Source organism: Kryptolebias marmoratus, linkage group LG2 (genome assembly GCF_001649575.2).
Source record: "Kryptolebias marmoratus isolate JLee-2015 linkage group LG2, ASM164957v2, whole genome shotgun sequence".
NCBI classification, from domain to species: Eukaryota; Metazoa; Chordata; class Actinopteri; order Cyprinodontiformes; family Rivulidae; genus Kryptolebias; species Kryptolebias marmoratus.
Window position 1 is genome coordinate 24,108,447 of NC_051431.1, and position 21,601 is coordinate 24,130,047.

Genomic DNA, 21,601 nt, shown 5'->3' on the forward strand with positions numbered 1-21,601 from the left:
CTCCCTCCCTCCCTCCCTCCCCACCTCCCGTTGACGCCTCCCTTCCCTCCTCCCCCATTTTCTCCCTCCCTCTCTCTTTTTCATCCCATCTCAGCTCTTCCTTCACCTCCTTCCCTAGTTCTTCCTCCTCTCCACCTCCTTTCTTCTTCCCTCCCTCCATCCCATTACTGTAATCCATCACTCTTCCATCAGCCTCCATGCAAACAGGCCTCCTGGTTACCATGGCAACCACCTCCGGCCTGGCAGTGCGCAGCCCCTCTCCGATTGGCTGGCAGGACCCAGGCAGTCTCAGTCTGTCTGGGAGATGTGGTAATTGGCTGGGAAGCCACACACACACACACACACACACACTACACATACATGCAGGTTTAGTATGCACACACTGACATATAGTAGCCACTTTACACACAAATACACACACATTTAAACACTCTCTTGTACTCTGGGTCTAAATAAATATACATGTGTGTATTCTGTTGGGTATTAAAACACACAAACACACAGCATCAAAATCCTCAGAGATATGAAGGGAGACTGAGGTCAGAGTAATGACGCTCATAAGATGGGAGCTCTAGGCTGTGTGTGTGTGTGTAAAGTGATTTTGTGTGAAAGTGCATGTTTGCGTGCACACACGTCTGAATTTCTGTGTGGCACTCAGGCGTTTTTGTGTGGGTTTCTCTGCGCACAGGACGGCTGGAGTTGGGGGTGGTGTGCAGGATTTTTGGAAAAGGTTGGAGAGCTGCCAAAGGATGGATGAAGGAATTGTCTTTTTTTAGAGAAAGCATTGTTAAAAATACCTATATTCACCCCCTGGAACCGAGTGTGCACAAGGTTTTATGTTCTGTCTCCTGGAAGGAAGCAGAAAAGAAGGAAAAAAAATTGAAACTGTTGATGAGCTTGACTTCACCAAAGCTGCTGCCCAACACGGCAGCAGTGATGAATGTCTCATCTCCAGGAATACATCACAAATAAAAGCTGCACCTGCCCTGAATAGCAAAGTGTATTCTCTTCTGCACCGTTCCTAGAAAACAATTGTGGACAATGGTGCTCTTTTTGTCTCCGCGTTTGGAGATTATCGGGCCATCTTGGCAAAACATTGCTGTTCCTCACATCCACACATCTTTTGTGAAGTTGTAGCCAATTAAATCTCTTTCAGGAGCTTGAAAAGGTTAGAATCATTTTGGAGAGTGGTGAAAAAAAGACGGGAAGGTTTTAGTTGAAGTGTGTTTAATTTAAATTGGAAAAGATAATTGGTTATTTTAGGTGAAAGCTGATTTTGAACCGACTGATTTGATAGACTGCAGTCAGCACAGAGGAAGGAGGGGGGAATGGTTAGTGCTGGCCTCAGCTTTTAGCCCACCAGAGTGAATGCATGTGAGAGAGAACTAGTTCTTTTCACCTGGACAAAAACAAGAAACAGTCTTATAAAGCAACCTAGTTGGCAATGGTACTGATGGGCAAACTAGACACATAATATTGTCCAAAACAACACAAAACTAATGAAAGGTCTCGCATTGATTGAAGGAATGCTGATTGCTCAACGACTTTCATCCCACAGTTTTAATTTAAGATCATCTTAAAAATGTTGACATTAGGCACAATCACACACAATATCACAAGATCTCACACATTCTGTTAGCACTTGGAGTATGTGTTGAGGAAACCTCTCAACTACTACCACACTCAACTTTAATTTCATGCCTGGAAAATTGGATGAATTATAACCATTTTTGTGTTCGCTAAGGTTTGTTCGCACTGTCGGCATTCTTGAATTGAGTTGCGTCTAAAAGTTAAAGTTGTACAGTCAGTGACTACTGCTTGAGAGTTTTGTTAAATATGTCAATTGGTTTCCAAGATATTTTGTTAACAGACCATTAATAGCAAACTCCAACATTTAATATCAAAATTTAAAGTAAAAATCATGCACCATCTGTTGAGACATGAAGTATGTTTTGGGGATGACACTTCAGCTGTGTCCACACCAAATTGTAGCTCAATAAATGTCAGATTGACTGTGATGTTGTCATTTTTAGTTACCTAAAGTCAATTAGCTGTGGTGGCCATTTTGAATCAGATCACTCCAAAAGTTAATATTTATAGATGTACATTCAGTGATTTCTCTCTGAGAGTTTCATTACAATCTGTCATGTGGTTCATGAGGTATTTTGCTAACAGACACATACACTCACACAGACTTACATTATTGCTCTATGAAAAGCAAGCGATGGCCATTTTATCCCAAGAAGCAAAAGGAACGATTCACAGGCACAACACACACACAGCTGAAAAACAAAGATAAAACTCATTTTTCAATTTCATCTTTTTAATGGAAAAAATTGAGTCAAGGTCGGAGAGAAAAACGGGGTAAATTTTGAAAGCCAAATGAATTCACAGAAAATGACTGACAGCAGTGATGGCAGCAATGCAGTTGCAGTCCACATTTCAAAGCATTCCCGCGTCCCCCGAAAGACAAAAGGAAAGAAAAGAGGGTTAAAAAAATGTCCAAGAAGATTTCATCTTCCTCTCGAGGTAAAAAATACAAATTAAAAACTCCTCTTTGTCCAGTTAACAACGTACAATCACATTGAAAAAATGTAAAAATTAAAAAGTGCCTCCCGCACTCGCACACAGACATACTAACAGTTACTTTTAGATTCTTGAAAAAGAAGAAAAAAAAAAAAAAAAAGGTGCAAGCAAGATTACAGAATGTCAATTTACAAGAAAGGCCAACGGCGACCCAAAGTCTCAACCCCTCCCACATCCAGACGGGGCTGCTCCAGCAGCCTCAAATCACAACCAACCGGGACCAGAGGATCCCATTAACATTAACCTCACCCTGGTTGGTTTATTTCTACAAAGGGAAGGCTCAAATTTTATTGAATCATCCCACCCCTTTAAAGCCCGGACATGGCTGCCCCTCCCTCCCCAGAAAGTACAATCAAAGTTGACTCCACCATGCTTCTCCGAGTGCCAAAAAAGCTCCAAATGTAAAGGCTTTTATCACCCACCACTCAAAACACAAACGCCTCCAGGATCTCTTGTCTGAGAATCATTCCTACGCAAACACACTTCAAGTTTAGATGTTAGCTCTGATTGGTTCACGAAAATGAACAAGTCTGATTGGATACTGGTTCTGTGAGAAAATACAACAGAGATTTAACACGTCAAAATACGAAACAACGCAATCCAAGTGGGAATTCTCTACACTCAAGTACACTTTAGCTGAAATCTGTAGTCAACATCCCAGCCCTCAGTTACGCTGTACCAAGCACCTGGTTCCACAAAGAAAAACAAATGTAATTTTGGTTCACTTTGCTTTTTCACTGACCCCTCAGAAATGGTTTCACATGGAGACACATCTACACACAGAGCCAGAAACACTCTTGTGGAGCAAATACAGCCACACTGTGCAAAATGCAACGACAAACCTACAGAAGTAAAACCAGTCAAAAACACGGGGAATCAAAGCAAGTCATTTTTTCTTATATTTTTTTTAATTGCATTACTGACGGTGTGAAAATAAATCTGAAACCTTTCATTAATGTAACAGTGGAGTTACAGAGTCCGAGCGAAGCTCAGTCCATCCACCTGGTGACCTTCTGCATTAAATGATTCGAGTTTAAGGATGTTTACCAAGTCATTTCCAAAATGTTCTCCTTTTCTTCTGTTGCTTTACAATGCAGCAATAAAAATAGATGTTTACTCAAACCAAGGTTCCCTAAATTGAAGCAGTCTCACTCTGATTCGAACATAAGAATGTCACATACTGCATGAAAGAACAATTTGTTGTCATTCCATTATTTACAGTTTTTGTCTCCAAGCTCAAAGCTTACAGATAAATGAACTGATTCCTTCTCAGCTGTAATAATTTTATAAAAGGCCCTCCTAAGTCAGCACTTGCATATCGTTTATCAAGCGTGCCCAATAAAGTGGCCTTTAGAATCCAGGTAAACTGGTTGAGGATAAAGCAACAGGTCTTAGAGTTAGATTTTTTTTGTTGTTGTTCTTCGTACAGACTCAAAAATACATGCTGATACATTAAGCTCATTATGACAAAGTGGGCTTTGAGATTTAAACTGGTCTCTGATGTGCAGCGCAGACAAGCGGGAGGCAGAAATTCTCACACAACTTCCACGTTTGATTTTCTGTAAAGGATTAGCCTCATGTTTTGCAGAACACACACAAAAAAAATTATACAACTAACAATAAATTTGTAATTTTTTCCAACCCAACAAGGAACAAAAAAAAATCAAGTGTTTCTGTTTTAAAACTACTAATGACGTAGTGCTATCAGCCCAGCTTTGGGGCTCATAAATGTAAATATTTGTACAAACTGTGAGAGAAATCCTACAGGAAGTATCTGCCCTAGAAATGTTACTGAAACAGATTTATTTTTCGTTGCTACGAATTGTGACCTTAAAACTAATGAGGAGCATGATGTTTAGAGAAACAAACTTTTTTGTTGCTGTTTGTTAGCAGGGATTTAAGTTTTTTGCTGAGAGATTTTTAAAAAAATCACTTTTTTTTAGTGTCTCATAAAACTTGAGATCAAAACTTATTTTATCATTAATATTTATTAAATCTGATTTCCAGAACAAAAGTTAAAGATGAAACATTCTCATGAACCTTCCAAGTAAGATTAGTGTAATATTTTTGTTTTGTATCAAGATGTTCTTTTTTAACTAATGTTTCATTTTTTTAAATTATTTTTAACAAAATAATTATTGTAATTTTCAACTTTAAGACATCTTTGACTCTCTAAACTTTGACCCCACACTCAGTATACTTTGTGTTTAAATAAAAAAATAAAAGACCAGAGGTATTTGACAGCTTTTGGTAAAGAATCCTATGGATGATAAACTGAGGCCCCGTTTTTACTAACCCAGATATTTTTTTGTGTTGTTTTTTTGTATATAAAAAAAAATCTTTGCCCACCTGTAAGATACATATGATGTACCACCAGGTGGGGAGAATGTCCACATTACTGTAACAAAAAAACAGAGAAACATGCTTAGCTTGGGTGATCCCTTGGGTGAACAATTGTGGCTTGTTTTTCTTTTCTCTGTCAACATTTCTACCTTCTTGGCAGTTATTAATTTTTCAGCACGCAATCAAAGTTTAATGGCAACAAGACTGAGACAAAACCGGCTTCATATTTGTTGTGGTTCATGCAAAACCAAACATGTCATTGTTTTTCAAAAGTTTTGTATCTCGAGTCAACATGGAGACACCATTAAAAAAAGTTTGAAAAAAAAATTTTCGACTTTGGAAAACTTCTTTTGCTTTTTTAAAATCTTTTTTGCCTCATTAAAAATGCCATTTGGGTGTAGATGTGAGGTGCAAAGGCAGCAGAAAATGTTTGTTACTAAAAATATCTGGAATAGTGAAGGCAGGACCTGAGGATAAAGGCCTGTTAAGAAGTTCATGAAGACTATCCTTTTTCTAGATCTTAAGTACGAGGTGGACTAATCATGATTTGGGTTTTTGTTGCAGCCGGTGACACTAGGAATGGTTTTATAATTGAGAGAAGAAATAAATAGCAGCAAAGTCTAGAAATAAAGGAAAAGAAGAAACTGAAAATAAAAACTGAATGGCTTCCACTACAGGATGAAGACACCAAACACACCAAAATCTGAAATCTACTACTACTCAATGAGGTTCAAGCAAAAAATGTGTGACATGGCCCTCATAGTCTTTCAACCTAAAAGTCAGTGAAAGTAATTAAATAGACCTTAAAAGAGCTGTGAAACCAAGATGGAGCAAGAAACTTTTTAGTACGAAAGGCTTTTTGCTGTAAGAAGTGGTTAAAACCCAAAAAGCGAGCAACTAAAATTGTTCACACGCTGTGGTAGTTGCCAAAGAAATTATTGGCCACATGAAACAAATCCATTGCTTTCTCCTTTTTGTTATTCCGTGAAAAAATAAAAGATGTTAAAAAAAACATCTCAGATCAAATATTTAAGGAATGGCTCATAATTATCTTGCTTAGCTGTTCAAAGTAATAATGTTCTGACCAAGTTGTGCAGAGTGGCTTAAGTGTTAGACCTGGATGTGAAGGAAACAGCCTCTTTCAGTCTGGATGGTATCTCATTTAAAACTTCAAATTAAAGTTTTTTTTAAAGCAGTGGCCGTGAACACCTTTTTTATTTGTTAAATTGGATCATGTAGCAGAGCATATTGACTAAGTGGACTCTCAACTGTGAGTCCACTGTCCAGTGTAGTTTTAAAAGGATTTCTTCAGTGCCAAAACTCAAGACTTCCACCTCAACCAGCCTGCCTGAATGGGTAAATGCTAATTCTCCGTACATTCAAGTCACTTTTCCTCTCAAAAAAATTCCATCTGGTTTAAAACTTCCCACAGATACTGTCAAATAAACTCACATAAACAAACACAGGCACACACAAGGTTGACCAGAGAGTTTGTCTCACAAACACGTTATTGCGCATTAAGTGTGCTTTCCTTTCCATTTGAATTAAAAGTTTTTCAAAACCACTTAAAAGAACAACATGCATTGGAACATAATTTAAAAAAGGAATCATAAAAATATGTTTTTAGGCCTCGGCATGTGTGAGACAAACATCTGCATCTTCCACACATCAATCCTACATTCTGAACACAAAGCGCACCAAGCACCAGGAGGGTTTCAGTCTTGCATTGGCTTCACAGTCATGGTTTCATGGGACGGCATGTTGAATACAGGACAGGGGATGGCTTGGGAGAGGTGCTAAACCTAAATTGTTATTCTTAAATACACAGTTTGATCTGAGATAGCTGATAGCCTCCCCTCCTTTTATCAGGAGACCACATCCATGCACTAAAACCTTCAGTGTCAATCCCAGAATGCACCGTTAAAAGTTGTGGGAACCCCATGCATGGAAAGAGGACAGGCTGAGGTCAGAGGTGGTCTAAGATCCTGACCAGATGATCCTTATTTACCACTGACGGGAGTTTGTTCTTGAATGTGCAGTTTGAAAATCAGTCTTAATTCTGTACAATTCACTTCTTCATTGGAAACTTCACAGGGCACGCAGCCCTGCAGACAAACACCAGAGGAGAGTTTAGTGTCTCAGCTCTGCCAGGACAGAAGGGGCTAAATGAAATTTTGGTCTTGTGTACATTTCACAGTTGGCAAACACTGAAACACACTGTTCCCTGGTTATCCAGGCTCTTCACTGCATTGTCCTCTCCCAAACACCATCTTATCCAACCTCACCACTTGACATAGTTGCAGCTGAAGATCATTAGGGCTCGTCCGAGGGCCCTTATGTGGGTTTCCTGTGGAGTGGTATGCCTCAGAAGTGCCCTTGGCGGGCTGAAGTGTGAGTCTTGCTAGCAAACTTATTGCCAGCTGATGAATCCCTCTGCTGAGACAGAGCAGAGACAGTGAAGAGAAGGAGGAGGGGTCTGAGGTTCAGGTCAAGCACAAAAGGGAGTTTCGGTGACAAGAGGACAAAGGTCGGCTTGCCGCTGGAGAGACGTTCAGGAGTGGGTGCAGCACTGTGTGGAATCTGAGTGCTCGGTCGCGCCGAGGGTCACAGGGACAGATTGTAGAGTGAGTCGCGGTGAGCAGATCAGTAGAAGGGGAGAGGTGAGGGTGCTGGAGCAGACGGAGAGGTGGTTTGGGAGAGGATGAAAGGCCAAGAAGATGAGCTCTGGAGATTAAGTGAGGGTGATGTAGGCCGAAGCCTTCTCCTTCAGCTGCCTCAGACACAGATGACAGCTCCAGCTCCCTGTAAGACATACAGATCAGTTGTTCAATCAGGACTATTGTAAAGCCTGGTGGATTTATCCCTCATTTCCCACTGAGCACTAAGTAACACTGTAAATTAAAGCCCCACATGCTGCAGCCATGGTTTGTGGATGGAGAGAATTTGACAACTAGTGTTGTGTGCAGTTTGATACGAGATGTTCTGACAATAAATCATCAACTTGCAGCTGATGTTAAAATTTATTTCTCAGTTTTTAATATTTTAGAACAACTGTGAGTCGAGACAGAAGACGTGTGAACATTAAGCACACATAGTCAAATGCACACCATTAAGGTTTACCATCCATATGACAGAATCAATGAGAGCGGTAACCTCAAATAAGAGGCTGTGGGTAAAACTTGTCTCTTGTAAATTAGAAGCATTCATGTGTGGGCAGAGCTCGACACAGTTACTGGGTGTTGAACACAAGTGCCTCTGCTACTGTATCTTCAGCCAAGTGACACTTTTGCCATGGAAACAGATTATCTTTCTCCTACTCATTTCCATGACAACACCATCAAACATCCTGAGGCAGCCATCTTATGTGGTAAATGACAGTTTTATTTAAATAGATGTTCCTGCTCCATTTCTGTGATCAGAGCTACAACGCCAGGACTCTCTCAGCCTGGTGTATTCAGATTAAGATGTTCCAGGAAAGAGCTGCACAGACCTGGGTGTTATATATTTCTCTGCCTAAGACGAAACACAAAAATATGACAGTTCTGATCAAAGGTCTCTCTCTCCTGAGTGTAAGTCCCCATCTACAGTCGAAGCACTTACATAATGCCGCACTAACAACAAAAAATGTTCTCTGGTGATGGCTCTGGGATGTGTGGTGTGACCAAACATGGGTCTGTGGACTCTGCAGTAACTAGAGATTACAAGCATATATTAGACAACTGTTGTGCATACCCTCTGGTGGTTCAGACATGGGAGGGCTCAGACAGTACATGTGGTAGCCTCTGTCACAATCATCACAGAACAACAGCTGGTCCTGAAACAAAAGAGAACAGATGTTAATATTCGAAGGAAGCTGTGCAAGATATGTATATGTACACTCACAGAATAGAAGAAGTTAAGCACCTAAACAGAGTGGTTGAAATTAAACTGAAATTAAACTGCACATTTTGAAAGCTTATGTGACCATTTTGCAATAATTACAATGTCAGCTCTAACGAATAACAAAATTGATAGTACGGTACACTCCTGGTCCCATATCAGTCATACAGCTATTGTATCCTCCCCTGCTGCAAGTCAGTCCACAGCTGTTGTAACTGTCCTTCAAGATCCGGTAAATCCACCCTTGCTCGGAGTTGATGTCCAGGCTGATCCCACACATGTTTGACTAGAGAGAAACTGGGGGGGAACTCATACCTTGTGGCTCCCCACACCATGATGCCAGGATTAATGCCAGTGTCTCTTAACAACGATTGGTCTTCTCACTTCAGCACCACCATATGCACATATGATGAGGCCATGTCTTCCAGTAACAGCACCACTCCTAAAGCAGCCATCACTGCTCTCGTGTCAGTGGCAACCTACACATGGAATGATGAACTGAGGTGCAGTGCAGGATGAAACAGGGTGTTGCAAGGAGTTCAATACCTGTGCCCAGGTGGAAGTTGGCAGATGGCATGGGGTTCTGTAATGCCTTGCTCACACAACAACAATCTTTCCTTGATCGATCTTGTTGATCTGAATCTTCACAATGTGTGTGGGTGCCCATATGAATCCATTAATTCCAACATCCGGCCACTATGGCATCTGCACACTTCACGCGCCGCGGGGATGCATTATACGACCATCCAGCTACATTCAAGCCCACAGTTTGACTCCCTATCAAATCTAGTCAAGTGCTGGTAATGCTGTCTAAAGCACCTATGAGGCATCCGGTGTCTGCTGACTCTCATTCACTGTTCAGATCGACGGTCAGACACTCGGCAACTGTCTGACAACACTGTTCCTTCACTGATGCCACCATTTACACCCTCTGGTGCCCATTCAGTCCAGTTTCTTGAGTATTGAATCATTTTCATACCCATCCATGATCTCCACGTGTACCAAATAACAATCAAATAGGCCCATTCTTTCTGGGTGCTTAACTTAATTTGTCAGTGAGTGTATTTAAAGCAGTTAGACTGTGATCAAACGTGTTTTTCGTAATTTCTGAAAAGTAAATCTTGTCAGTTTTATAAAACAATGTTTACAATACAGACTTTCTTTTTGACTGATGATATAGAGTAAAACAAACCACAGCAACTTGCTCCAGTTAGTTTTATAATAGGTTGAAGACTTTTGCATTGCACTGTTTCAATATGGAGTTTATACTTATTCTTACTCCTAAAAAGTGTTGCCTACATTGCTACACTTTAAGGTTTTTGTGCTCAGCTTTATCATCACATGGGTCTTAAAAAGACAAGAATATTGTTTGTAACACCAACCCATAAATTCAAGCCATAGGTAACGTATCTGCTATTGCATATATATATATATATATATCTTTATATATGTGTGTGTGTGTGTGTGTGTGCGTGTGTGTTGGTGCTTGTGTGTGTGTGCAGCCACATGTTTAAACATATAGTAAGAAGAGAGATCCTACGTCATTCTCAGAGGTGCCACACAGACTGCAGGACTTGCACTCGATGCACTGCCAGCGATAAGTCCTCACCGCAGCCGTCATGTTCACTGTGAACTGAAGACAGGACGGGTGGCCTGGGTGCACACACACACATGCGCAAACACACCCACACAAACACACACACACACACACACACACACACAAACATAACACATACATGCAAACACATGGCCACATGTTTTTCACTACCACTGCTTCGATAGTGCAATCATTCACTGTACATTTTATGTGTCCATGAGTTTGTGTCATAATGCTGATGATGAAATTAATTTTGGTGGTTTTACAAGCACCTTGTTGGGCAACCTTTTCTTCTACGTTTCCTTAAGAAAATTTGTTTGGACTCAGCAGAAGTAGTTATTTCATCCAATTATGAAAGCTTGTTCTTGATTTAGTTAAGCTATTGAAAACTGGATATAAATTCCTATACTATTTATGGCACTTTCATTGAAAAATACATTATATTTACAGCATGTTCTTTTTCTACAGTCCCCTTTGTCTCACAAAATTACCTTCATTTTTCCATTTTTATTTTTCTTATTCCTGTTTCTTACAGACACATAGGCTGTATTTAATATGTTCACTCACTCACTCACTCACTACTCAACTATATAGTAGACTAAATTGGGGATAGTCCTGTGTTTTTGTATTTTGAACACTACTTGAATGCAACATTTTTCATAATTATGCGTCAAATATTCACAGTCAGCTACAGCATAAATAAATAACAAAACCATATGCTGGAATCCACACTGGGATCTGAGATTTTGGGAAACCTAATTTCACAGCTCTTGGCTGAGAAAATGTATCTAACATCATCTGTCTGCACAAAATTGACATAAACTTTATGTACACATATCTGTTACACATTCTTGTTGCATTTTATCTATTTACACAAGCATGTATCTGTAACTACATAAGTTATGAATTTATATAATCATTTATATCTACAAAATACTTCTGTACAGAACACCTGATTTTAGAGTTTTAGTATGTGGGCAAATAACAAAAACAAGCCACACAGTATAATAATGGTAATAATGAAATGTAGCTCGCTTTCCTTTGTGATTTGTAACACAGAGTATGTTTAACATGTTTCATATTTAGACTTGAGCATTTTAGATAAAGGATCAGTTTGCGTTTCTAATAAGTTTTCAAGCCCTGAAGCTCAGACAAAGGAGGAGATGAGACACTTCTAGACGTCTAGATAATTAAAGGCATTTTCAGTGAGTCTGAAAATTACAATAATGAGTTGTGGATGTTAGCATTAGCCTCAATTAGCCTGCTGTGTCGGTTCAGGCAGTAATGAATTATGGTCTATTTCTCTCAATGTAGGGTACAACTATGATATTTTATAGTGAATGAAAAATTACTGTTACAATTCCAAACATTACTGCAAATAGTGAAAAAGTGGTCAATTTGAAAATAGTCATACTCATGATTTTGGACACATTTTCCAACTTCCTGACCCTCAATTGCCTTCCTTTATTTTGGCATTAAAGACAGGGACCATACCAAAGTTTTGCATTAGCCCATTCACTACACTTCACGTAAATCTTTTTTGTTCTTTGTTTATTTTTCAGATAAAAAGAAACAATGAAGAATAAATATGTATGTACAGAACATGCAGTGAAATAATAGACACAAAGATTTTGCACCATGTACACTACAATCAGTGGTTTTACATGGAACCAAAATGTACAAACACTTCACATAATAAAGCAAAATAAAACGCTAATGATGAGAAAAATTATACAGTCATTTTGTAAGGTACTCCAACACTACTTAAAAAAAACTCTTGCATTCTTTAATAAAGAAATACAATCACAAACATCTGTTAAATCAATTCCAAAAGAAAAACAAGAGAAGCTTCATTATGTTACACTTAGCTGAGAAAAGAGCAGACAAAATTCTGAAAGGTTCTGTTATTTTCAGAAATATGTCACATCAAGATGGCATTTCATTGGATCCATTCAAAGAGTCAGAGCAGGTCAAATTATCTGCAGGCAGCATACTTTTAGTTTAAACTGTAATGATGGGTACAGCCAGTCTTTTTGTTATTTTTTATGTAACTATGTTTACTACTAATCACAAGTTATGAAGTATCAATCATTATTGATTTTTGATACAACAATCGGTGAATTCAGATGCATGAAATGTAAAAAAGCCCTTGAGTTGTCAGAGGTAAAACACAACATAATTAGCAAGGACAAACTATTTTAAAGCAATTTAAATTAAAGCCACCATTGCTATCACACTGTTTGTTTTTTAAATTTAATAATTAGACTAAATTATTATATGAGATATAAGTATTTTTTCTGGTTTTAGCCTAAGTTGCATAACAACACAGAGTGTCTTAGTGCACCAACAAAACAACATAAATGAATAAAAAATCATGAGTTTAAGAACAACTTTCTTTAAGGTTTAAAGTTTTTTTTTTTTTTTTTGAGGGGTGCCTTTTTCAAACATGCTGACTTTCACACAGCAGCAAAACTAAGATAATCACTATTAAAATAATTTAAAAGAAATACACTTAAATGGGTCTAAAACAATAAAATAGGCCTCCTTCATTCTGGATGACAACCCCACTATGATGTACAAAATAAGCCAGAATGTTGATGGGTTTTTGCAGGGTCTTGGGAAGGTCTTCAGGTGCATATTAAAAACTCAGTAGTGTCCCTATCTCGTGTGATACAGAGTGATAAATCATGGAGGGGTTTGTCCACGCTACGGGAACAAGGCAGAGGGCTGCCTCTGGGTCAAGGATGAGCCTTTGCATCAAATTGAAGAGTTCAAGATTCTGGGAGTTTTGTTCACCAGCAATACTAGAATGGTGTGTGTAGTGAAGAAGGAGCCAAGCTAATGGGTGAAACTCTCTACGTCACTACGCACGGCAGTGCATGATGACATACAGGCATACATAATGACTTATGGTGTACTACGTCACTGGCAGTACCATGTGACGAATCATTCAAAAGAGTTAAGAGTGTTTTGAACCTTTCTTTGGAAGTTACGGCTCTGCAAACTTCAGATCACTTTAAAGAGCCATGAATCCCATCTCTAGACCCGGCCATAGATAATTGGTAGAAAATAGATAAAGGACAAAACTTTCATAGCATCGTTGTGGTGGTATTATTGTGGTAGCAGCATATTGGGGTCCTGTGTGGAGCATGGAGAAGCCTAGTGACCTGGTGTTCATGATGTGGGGTTCTATTGCACCAGCGTGGCTTGGTCTTCAAGAATTTGAAGCAGGCCTCATGCCGATGCCATGACCCCATCATGCTCACAGATGGTGGTAGCTTTGTGCTAGCATGGACTAATCTTCTAGCACAAACCTGCATCTTGAAGCTGACCAAGAGAGTAGTGCCAAGGGGATGGTGTGATTATGGGCACAAGGGGTATAATCAGTGGGGAAATATGTTGCTCACAAATAGAGTGAGGGGAAAGAGCAGAAGAATATCTCTGAGATGTAAAAAATAGAAAACTATTTAGTGAATACTAAGAGTGTAGCAGCATCATCATTGCCATTACACTGAAGGAGATTTTCCAAATTTGCTGCAATGCATCTGTGTACTACTAAATCATTAGAGAGCAAAGCAGGGCCATCATCCAGTTTGAAGGGAGACCTAAATTGTTATTGGTGAATTCAGATACATAGTTCAATCTTTCATTAGATGGGCTAAAGCAAAAACAATGGCATGGTCCATTTATTTTAAGATCTATTAAAAGATCCAGACTTGTATTTCCTTAAATAAGAATTCTGTACTCGATAAAAGGAAACTCGTCAGAATGTTGTATCAGCAGATGGCTGCCTTCCTCCTGCCAATCACTGCCATCAGCGGTGTCCTACCTGAGCGTCCACAGTCCGCACAGGAGATCAGGTCTTCGGGACAGCCAGTCTTCTTCGAGCCTCCAAGGCAAAAGTCACAGTAGCCGTTGGCGATGACTGAGCCATCCGGTGCTTTTTTGGCTGCAAGAGGAAGAAGAGAGGAAGAAAAAAGAAGACTTTAGTTTAACTGCACTCTGGAGGAAAAAAGTGGATGACGAGCAGAATGTAAACTCATAAGTCAGAGTTATGAAATGCTGTCCTGGGATGAAGAGGTTGTATCAGTCTCTTGACAGTAAGACGGATTGAAAAGGGGAAAATGGATAAATGGAGCGGCCATTAGTGAGATGTGATACAAAGTAGCAATGAAAGACTGATTAGGGATAAAATGATGAAATGTAAGACAAAAAAAGAGAGAAAAGAGACATTTTATTAAGTCCCCATTGTCCGTCTTTATCTGCATGCAAAAAATTGGTACATTAGGAAGCCAGGGACTCCCCAAAACCAAAGTGATAGTGAGAGACGGTAGATGGGAGGGATGCCTGCTGAGAGCCTCCTGGGGTCTGGTAAATATTGTGTAAGTAACGGAAGAGGATGAACGAGAAGTTCAAGAAAGAAAAGGAAAGTATGCAGGGATGCACACGTGTGCATGGTGGGAGAACGTCGGGACAGACCTGCATCACACTGAGCATGAAGACAAGAGCGCTGTGTGAAACCATTTTTATGATAATTATTAACAAGACAGAAATTCCCCTTGCCTGTCTGAGTGCTGTGTACGTACAGTATGTAGACATACTTGTGTACATGAACACCATCCCCCCCAATCTCTCTGCCTGCCTGTCTGTCTCACTGACTTTGATTGCATAATCAATTTAATGGAAGCAATTACATAACCACCGCAGACTGTTTTGTATGTAGGCTTTCTTCTCTGAGACGTAATGCAGTGGACGGGTCATTCACAGAGAGTCACCAGGCAGGACAGAACCACAGTGAATACAACAGACTGGACTACACTGATAAACCTGCATAGTGTGGACAAATGTAAAAAAAAAAAAAAAATGTAAAAAACTATTCAACCAGAAAACAAAATAAAATGAAATCCTGGTGTTGAGACCTTGTGGATGCTCACACAGAAAGGTCAGCTTCCAGTTCACAGCAAAGTCTTGCTTAGCAGGAAGTAAATAAGAGTGAGGAGAGTTTAAGTTTTTACTTATTTTAAAAAGATGGATAAATCCAGGGTTTTTGAAAAGAATTTTGACTGGTTCAGAGTTCACAATATATAAATATTGCTATTGTGTTCTTTGTTTTTCTTCCAAACTATGACTGGCCAAACACTTTGTTGTCTGCATGTCTTTCTTGTTCTCTCAACCATCAGTTGGTCGAAGCAGATGGCCGCCCATCCAGGTTCTGCTTCTGCTGGAGGTTTCTTTTTGTTAAAAGAGAGTTGGTCCTCCTCGCCGTTGCCTGCCACCCCAGGCTTATTCGGGATGGAGGATTGCATCTAAGTGAAGACTGAGTGCAATCTGCTGGGTTCCTTAGATAATCAACTTTTTACCAATTGACATTTTATAACATACTGAAACCGTTTGTATTGTGACTGGATTGAAATTCAGTTCAAGTCGTTTCAGTTATTTTACATGGCAACAGTCAAGTCATCTCAGGGCACTACACAAAAGAAAAAACAAGTTCAAATCATAATTTCAATTAGATCCAGATTCAAATTCAATTACAGTAATTTCATTCATGTTATAATACAATATATTGACAAACAGTGCAGTATGAAATGCCCATTAGTAAAAGTTGTCTAAGAAAACCAGTAGATTGCGTCAAATCTTCACTTGAGCACAGTCCTTCATCCTGAGCAGAACCAAGGCAACAGTGGAAAGGAACAACTCCCTTTTAACAGGAAGAAACTGGCAGCGGAACCAGGGGGGTGGGCAACCATCTGCCCCAACTGACTGGAGCTTGAGAGGACAAGAAAGAGACACAGACAAACACAGAATGACTGGTTCAGGTTTCTATGGGAAGAAAGACTAAGAAAAACAGGTTAATGACAGCGATAACTGCATGTACAAACATGGAGAGTAGAGCAAGTAAAGACAGCAGCAGAGAGAGGAAATGTGGTCTGTTTGTCCTCCAGCAGTCTAAGTCTATAGCAGCAGAACTAATGGATAGCTCAGGAAACCCAAGTTAACCCTAACTATAGGACTTATCTCAAAGACATCTTAAGCCTAGTCTTAAAAATAGAGAGGGTGTTAGCCTCACAAACAGAAACTGGAAAGCGGTTCCACTAACCAAGTTCCACAAGCCTGATAACTGAACGTTCTGACACTCATTCTACTTTTAGAAACTGTAGGAACCACAAATAAACCTGCAGTCTGAGAGTGAAGTGTTCTGTTTGCAAAATGTGGAACAATAAGATTCTTAATATAAAATGGACAGTCTTGTTTTTTGTTTGTTTTTCTGGATGGGAGCATATGATGTTCTAAAACCTGTATATACCTTTCTTCATCGATATTGCATTTCTATATGTCTGAGCTGTCCATGTCGAAAGAACTAATGTACCCCCATACCATCAGAGAGGCAGGATTTTAAACTGTGCGCCAATAACAGGATGGATGGTCCCTCTCCTCTTTCTTATGGAGGACATGGCGTCCATGGTTTTCAAAAAGAATTTAAAATATTGATTAGTCTGACCTCAGATCAGTTTCCCACTCTGCCTCAGTCCATTTGAAATGATCTGTGGTCCAGAGAAGACAGCAGAGTTTCTGGATGGTTCCCATCTATCTTCTTCTCCTCCTGACAGAGCTTTAAGCAGCATTAGTGGACGGTACAGTGAGCTGTGTTTACAGACAGTGATCTGTGGAAGTGTTCCTGAGTCCATGCAGTGATGTCCAGAACAGAATCAGACCTGTTTTTAATGCAGGGGCCCCTGAGGGCCCGAAGATCACAGGGAGCCATTATTGACTTTCAGCCTTGACCTTTGAGCTCAGAGATTTGTCCTGAGGTATGAAATCTTTTGATGATATTATGAACTGTAGATGATTGTCTATTCAAAGTCTTCCCAATTTTCTGTTAAAGAACATCATTCTGAAATTCTTCCACTATTTTTAGAGACAATTTTTTTGCAGACAGGTAAACTGCTGCCCATCTACTTCTGAGAGATACAGCCTCTCTAAAATGCTCTTTTTATGCCCAGTCCTCTTACTTATCTCTTGCCAATTAACCTAATTAGTTGTAAAATGTTCCTCCAGCTGCTTCTTATTCCTACCACTTACTTTTGCAGCATTTTGTTGCTCCTGGCCCAACTTTTCTAACATGTGTTGCTGTCATCAAGATTTTTTTCTAAAAATGTTAGAATTTTTTAGTTAAAGCATTTAAGTTATTTACTACAGTTTCCTTGTTTTTTTTTTTGTTTGTTTGTTTGTTTACATTTTCCACAACTTCACAACATTTTCCAAAATTGAGGTTGTAAGATTTTAAAGTCTATTCTGACTTTTACATGGAGCCAAACGAGAGAAGCTAAAGTTGGAGAGATATGGTCTCTCCTTTTAACTCTCATCAGAGCTCTGACAGCAACGTTTTGGATCCACTGGAAACATTTTAGAGAGTTTTCTTGAACATCCAGAAAATAAAGAGTTACAACAGTCCAGCCTAGAAGTGATAAATGTGTGGACCAGTTTTACTGCATCATTTGGGGACAAGATGTTTCTAGTTTTAGCAATACTTTGCAGGTGGAAGAAAGGAGTCATTATGAAAGAAATTTATGTGGGAGTTAAAAGACATGTCCCCATCAACAATCACATCAGTGTTCTTTACATTAGTACTGGAGGCCAAGATAATGCCATCCAAATGGCTGTATGTAATCATAATGAAGGCTTATTTTGGACTAAATTGGACTGCAGACAGTTTAATGTCTTTGGACTTCATGCTTTTTTGTATGGTGCCCTAAAATGACTTTTTGGATTAGTGCCTCACAACGAGGAGGTTGCAGATTTGCCTCCTGACCTTTCTGTGTGGAGTTTGCATGTTCTCCCTGTGCTCACGTGGGTTTTCCCCAAATACTCCAGTTTCCTCCCGCAGACCAAAAACATGCATGTTAGGCTAATTGGCAAATCTAAAATTGCCCCTAGGTGTGAGTGAGAGGGTGAATTTTGTGCTGTTTGTCTCATTTGTCTCTATGTGGCCCTGTGATGGACTTGCGACCTGTCCAGGGTGTCCCCTGCCTCTCGCTCACTGACTGCTGGAGCTCGCAGTGACACGGTAAGGTAAAAAGCAGGTTAATGATAATGGATGGATTGAAAAATGAATAATCAATCAATCTCTGGGATCTTTTTTGGACCATAATGAAGTTTGTGCACACCTTAACAAAGCCAGAAAGAAACTCTTAGAAGACAGTACTGTCATATATTTAATTTCTCTCCATTAGACTCCACTCACCTGCTATGTTCAAAACACTGTTTTAGTTTTATTTAAAATATTTTTAGTAAATTATATGAATGTATTCAAAAAGGGATCTCTCTATTTGTTACATTTTTTTGTTTTTTAAGCAGTAAGGGAGATTCATGGCAACTGAATACACATGTGGGGGTCTTTATACACTCACTCCGACACTGATCAACAAGAAAAATATATATTTTTTTGTATTTCCAAGAGGGAACTGTATATTAGTGTAAAAGAATCAATAGTTTTCACTGTGCCCAGTTTTCAGTCATGCATATATTAGGTCTGATCCACTCTGTAATCTCTCAAATTTGCATTATTTGGGAAGTGGTGAATGAATCTCTGTAATTCTGAACACAATCCAGGTGTAATGCCAACTGTCTTCAGCCCCATTCAGACTTAACAACCTTTTACATAGTCTAATGGAAGCTCATCAAGTCAACATCATTTGTAAATCAACACTTGTCTGTAAAACTGCAGCAATATTTGCCACAAACTTGAGCTGCAGATTGTCACACTAATGGATAGGCACCCACTAGTGTTTATTATTTGCCACAAGCTTTTCCTTTCAGAGGACTCAAACACCTGTCATAAATGTCATAAAGTAAATAAACAACAGTGCTGTCCAAACTTTTCTGGATTTCACATTCTTTCTGTCATTACGTGATTCATTCTCTACTCCACAGGGAAATCCACAGGGTTTCAACCATAAAAACTGTAAAAAACACAATGTTCTACAATGTTTGCAGCTGTAATTTCTCCACACACACAAACAGGGTCCAGTCAAAAAGTCTCTTTTTAGGAAGAATCCTGCATGGGAGAAATGACCCAGAAGTATTCAAATGCTATCCATGATAACTGTGGGTTTCGTTTTCTATATGCTAAGGAAAGAACCTCCACAGTTTCTTTATTAACTCTATTAGCAGAACATATACTGGATTAAGCTTTATAAGAGATTGTTCTGTCCCATTCTAAGCAGCATTCAATAGAGTAGTGAGGGCAGCCTGTGACAATTTTCACTCTTGTGATTTTATTTCATTTTATTTTTGTGTAATCATTGATGATAAAACTCTATATTCTACATTAAACATTACAGTATTTTTATCACCCTTCGCTGAAAGGCAAAGGAGGACAATGGTTTTGCCTCTGTCTGTGCAGGTGTGTGTGTGTCTATGTGAGTCTGGGTTTGATTATCTGTCACAAAAAAACAACTCTCATAAAGTAATTATTGAAGGTATATCTACACCTGATCATCATCACAGTGAAGTTGGCCACCACAGCTAATCAACACAAAAACGGTTATAACTTTGTCAGATTTACAGATATTGCCCTAAAGTTTGACATGGTAGTAGCTGACAGTCATTCACAACACATACTTCGAGTGCTAACAGATCTTGCAGTAGTGAACAAGATCGCACCTAATTTTATTGTTCACGTTTGACCAAAACGGCTCTAATGCTGTCATTTCTCAGCATAAGATGATCTCAGTTGAAAAACCAATTTGCATTTTTTTTGAAGGCCTGCACCTTTAGTTTATACAGTCTTTGGCTGAGCCAAAGTGGAGTGTTGAACAAACAAAATACAGATTATATTTAAATTTATATGAGAAGAACATTTATGTATTGGACAAAGTTAGCAGTCTACAAAGGTCCTGAGAGTCAGTGGTGTCCAAAAAAAATTTTTTTAATTTTGTAAATTGTTTAACTTGTGATTTTGTCTGATTCTGCCAAACTGCTTCATTTTGCAAAGCTATTGCTCAAATTATTAAAAGGTTACAGAATACAGAGAAACCACACTCATCTGTATCAGATGAGGATCCACAGATGTTTTTTCATCCATCCATCCATTTTTTTACCTGCTTTTCCCTTTGCGGGTTGCGGTAGAGATGGTGCCTATCTCCAGCAGTCAATGTGTGAGAGGCTGGGGACACCCTGGACAGGTCGCAAGTCCATCACAGGGACACATAGAGACAAACGAGACAAACAACCATTCGTGCTCTCACTCACACCTAGGGACAATTCAGAGTTACTAATTAACCTAACATGCTTATTTCTCATCTGTGGGAAAATATTGGAATACCCGGAATAAACTCATGCATGCACAGGGAGAACATGCAAACTCCCCACAGAAAGGCCAGGAGGTGAACCTGCGACCTTCTTGCTGAGGCGACAACTCTAACCACTGCACCGCCGTACCGCCCCATAGATGTTTTTTCTTATTAGAAAGCCAACACCCAGATGTTTACTGACAGCAGCAGAAGGACATAAAAGACTTCAGAGATGTGGCATGAATGCCTGTGGGGCCAGTCCAAACACATTTCTATCTTATTGTTGTGGTCAAATAAATTTCTTTTATCTTGCTGCTTTTATTTGTTGCTGATTGGGCCTCAGAGTCCCTGGTGGGATAAAGTACACACACGCACACACATATAAAACCTATTCTGGCTGCTTTCTAGCCACATCTGTGTGTATCTGTTTTTGCTTTGTATCTCTGCATGCGTGCGTGCTTGAAGACCCCAGAGAGTGAATCAGCAGGTTCTGACGTATACATGAGTGAGCCAGGGCTGCCCGCTGGCCTGCCTGCGTGCAAGAAAAAAAAAACAACTCCATCAATGATTAAACGCTTGTGGCCATGTTTCAGAAGCTGCCTGCAACCACAGACACACAAAGGGAGGAAGGGAGGAGAGCAGTAACAGAGGGAGGCAACACAGAGGTGGGGGCTACTGATCAAAAATAAAAAAAATATATAAAGATAATTAAATTAAATTAAAAAAGCAGAAGAAATTGAGCCAAAAATGTAAAATTGTCAAGTTTGTTCCCCTTTCTCGTTATTCCCTCAGTACCATGGCTCTTCTCCTGACAATTCCCTCCGTTCCCCTCTCCAAATTTTTTCTATTTCACCCCCGCCCTACCTCCATGTTTCCCTCCTTTACCTGACCATCCTCTCCC

General features: G+C 39.5%; 1 protein-coding gene across 3 annotated transcripts in view; it reads right to left on the reverse strand.

Moving 5' to 3' along the window:
- Positions 1-254: 254 nt before the first annotated feature.
- dpf1 (D4, zinc and double PHD fingers family 1) overlaps positions 255-21,601 on the reverse strand; it is a 79,981-nt gene continuing 58,634 nt past the window's right edge. For 2 of the 3 annotated variants that reach the window (XM_017435361.3, XM_037973939.1), the window contains 4 exons: positions 14,235-14,354; positions 10,349-10,461; positions 8,662-8,743; positions 255-7,731 (listed from right to left, as the gene is read on the reverse strand). In XM_017435361.3, coding sequence (XP_017290850.1) covers positions 7,661-7,731; positions 8,662-8,743; positions 10,349-10,461; positions 14,235-14,354 — 386 coding nt within the window. In that variant the 3' untranslated portion in view covers positions 255-7,660. The remainder of the gene's footprint in view (positions 7,732-8,661; positions 8,744-10,348; positions 10,462-14,234; positions 14,355-21,601) is intronic. The other variant, XR_001809075.3, reaches the window with a different exon arrangement.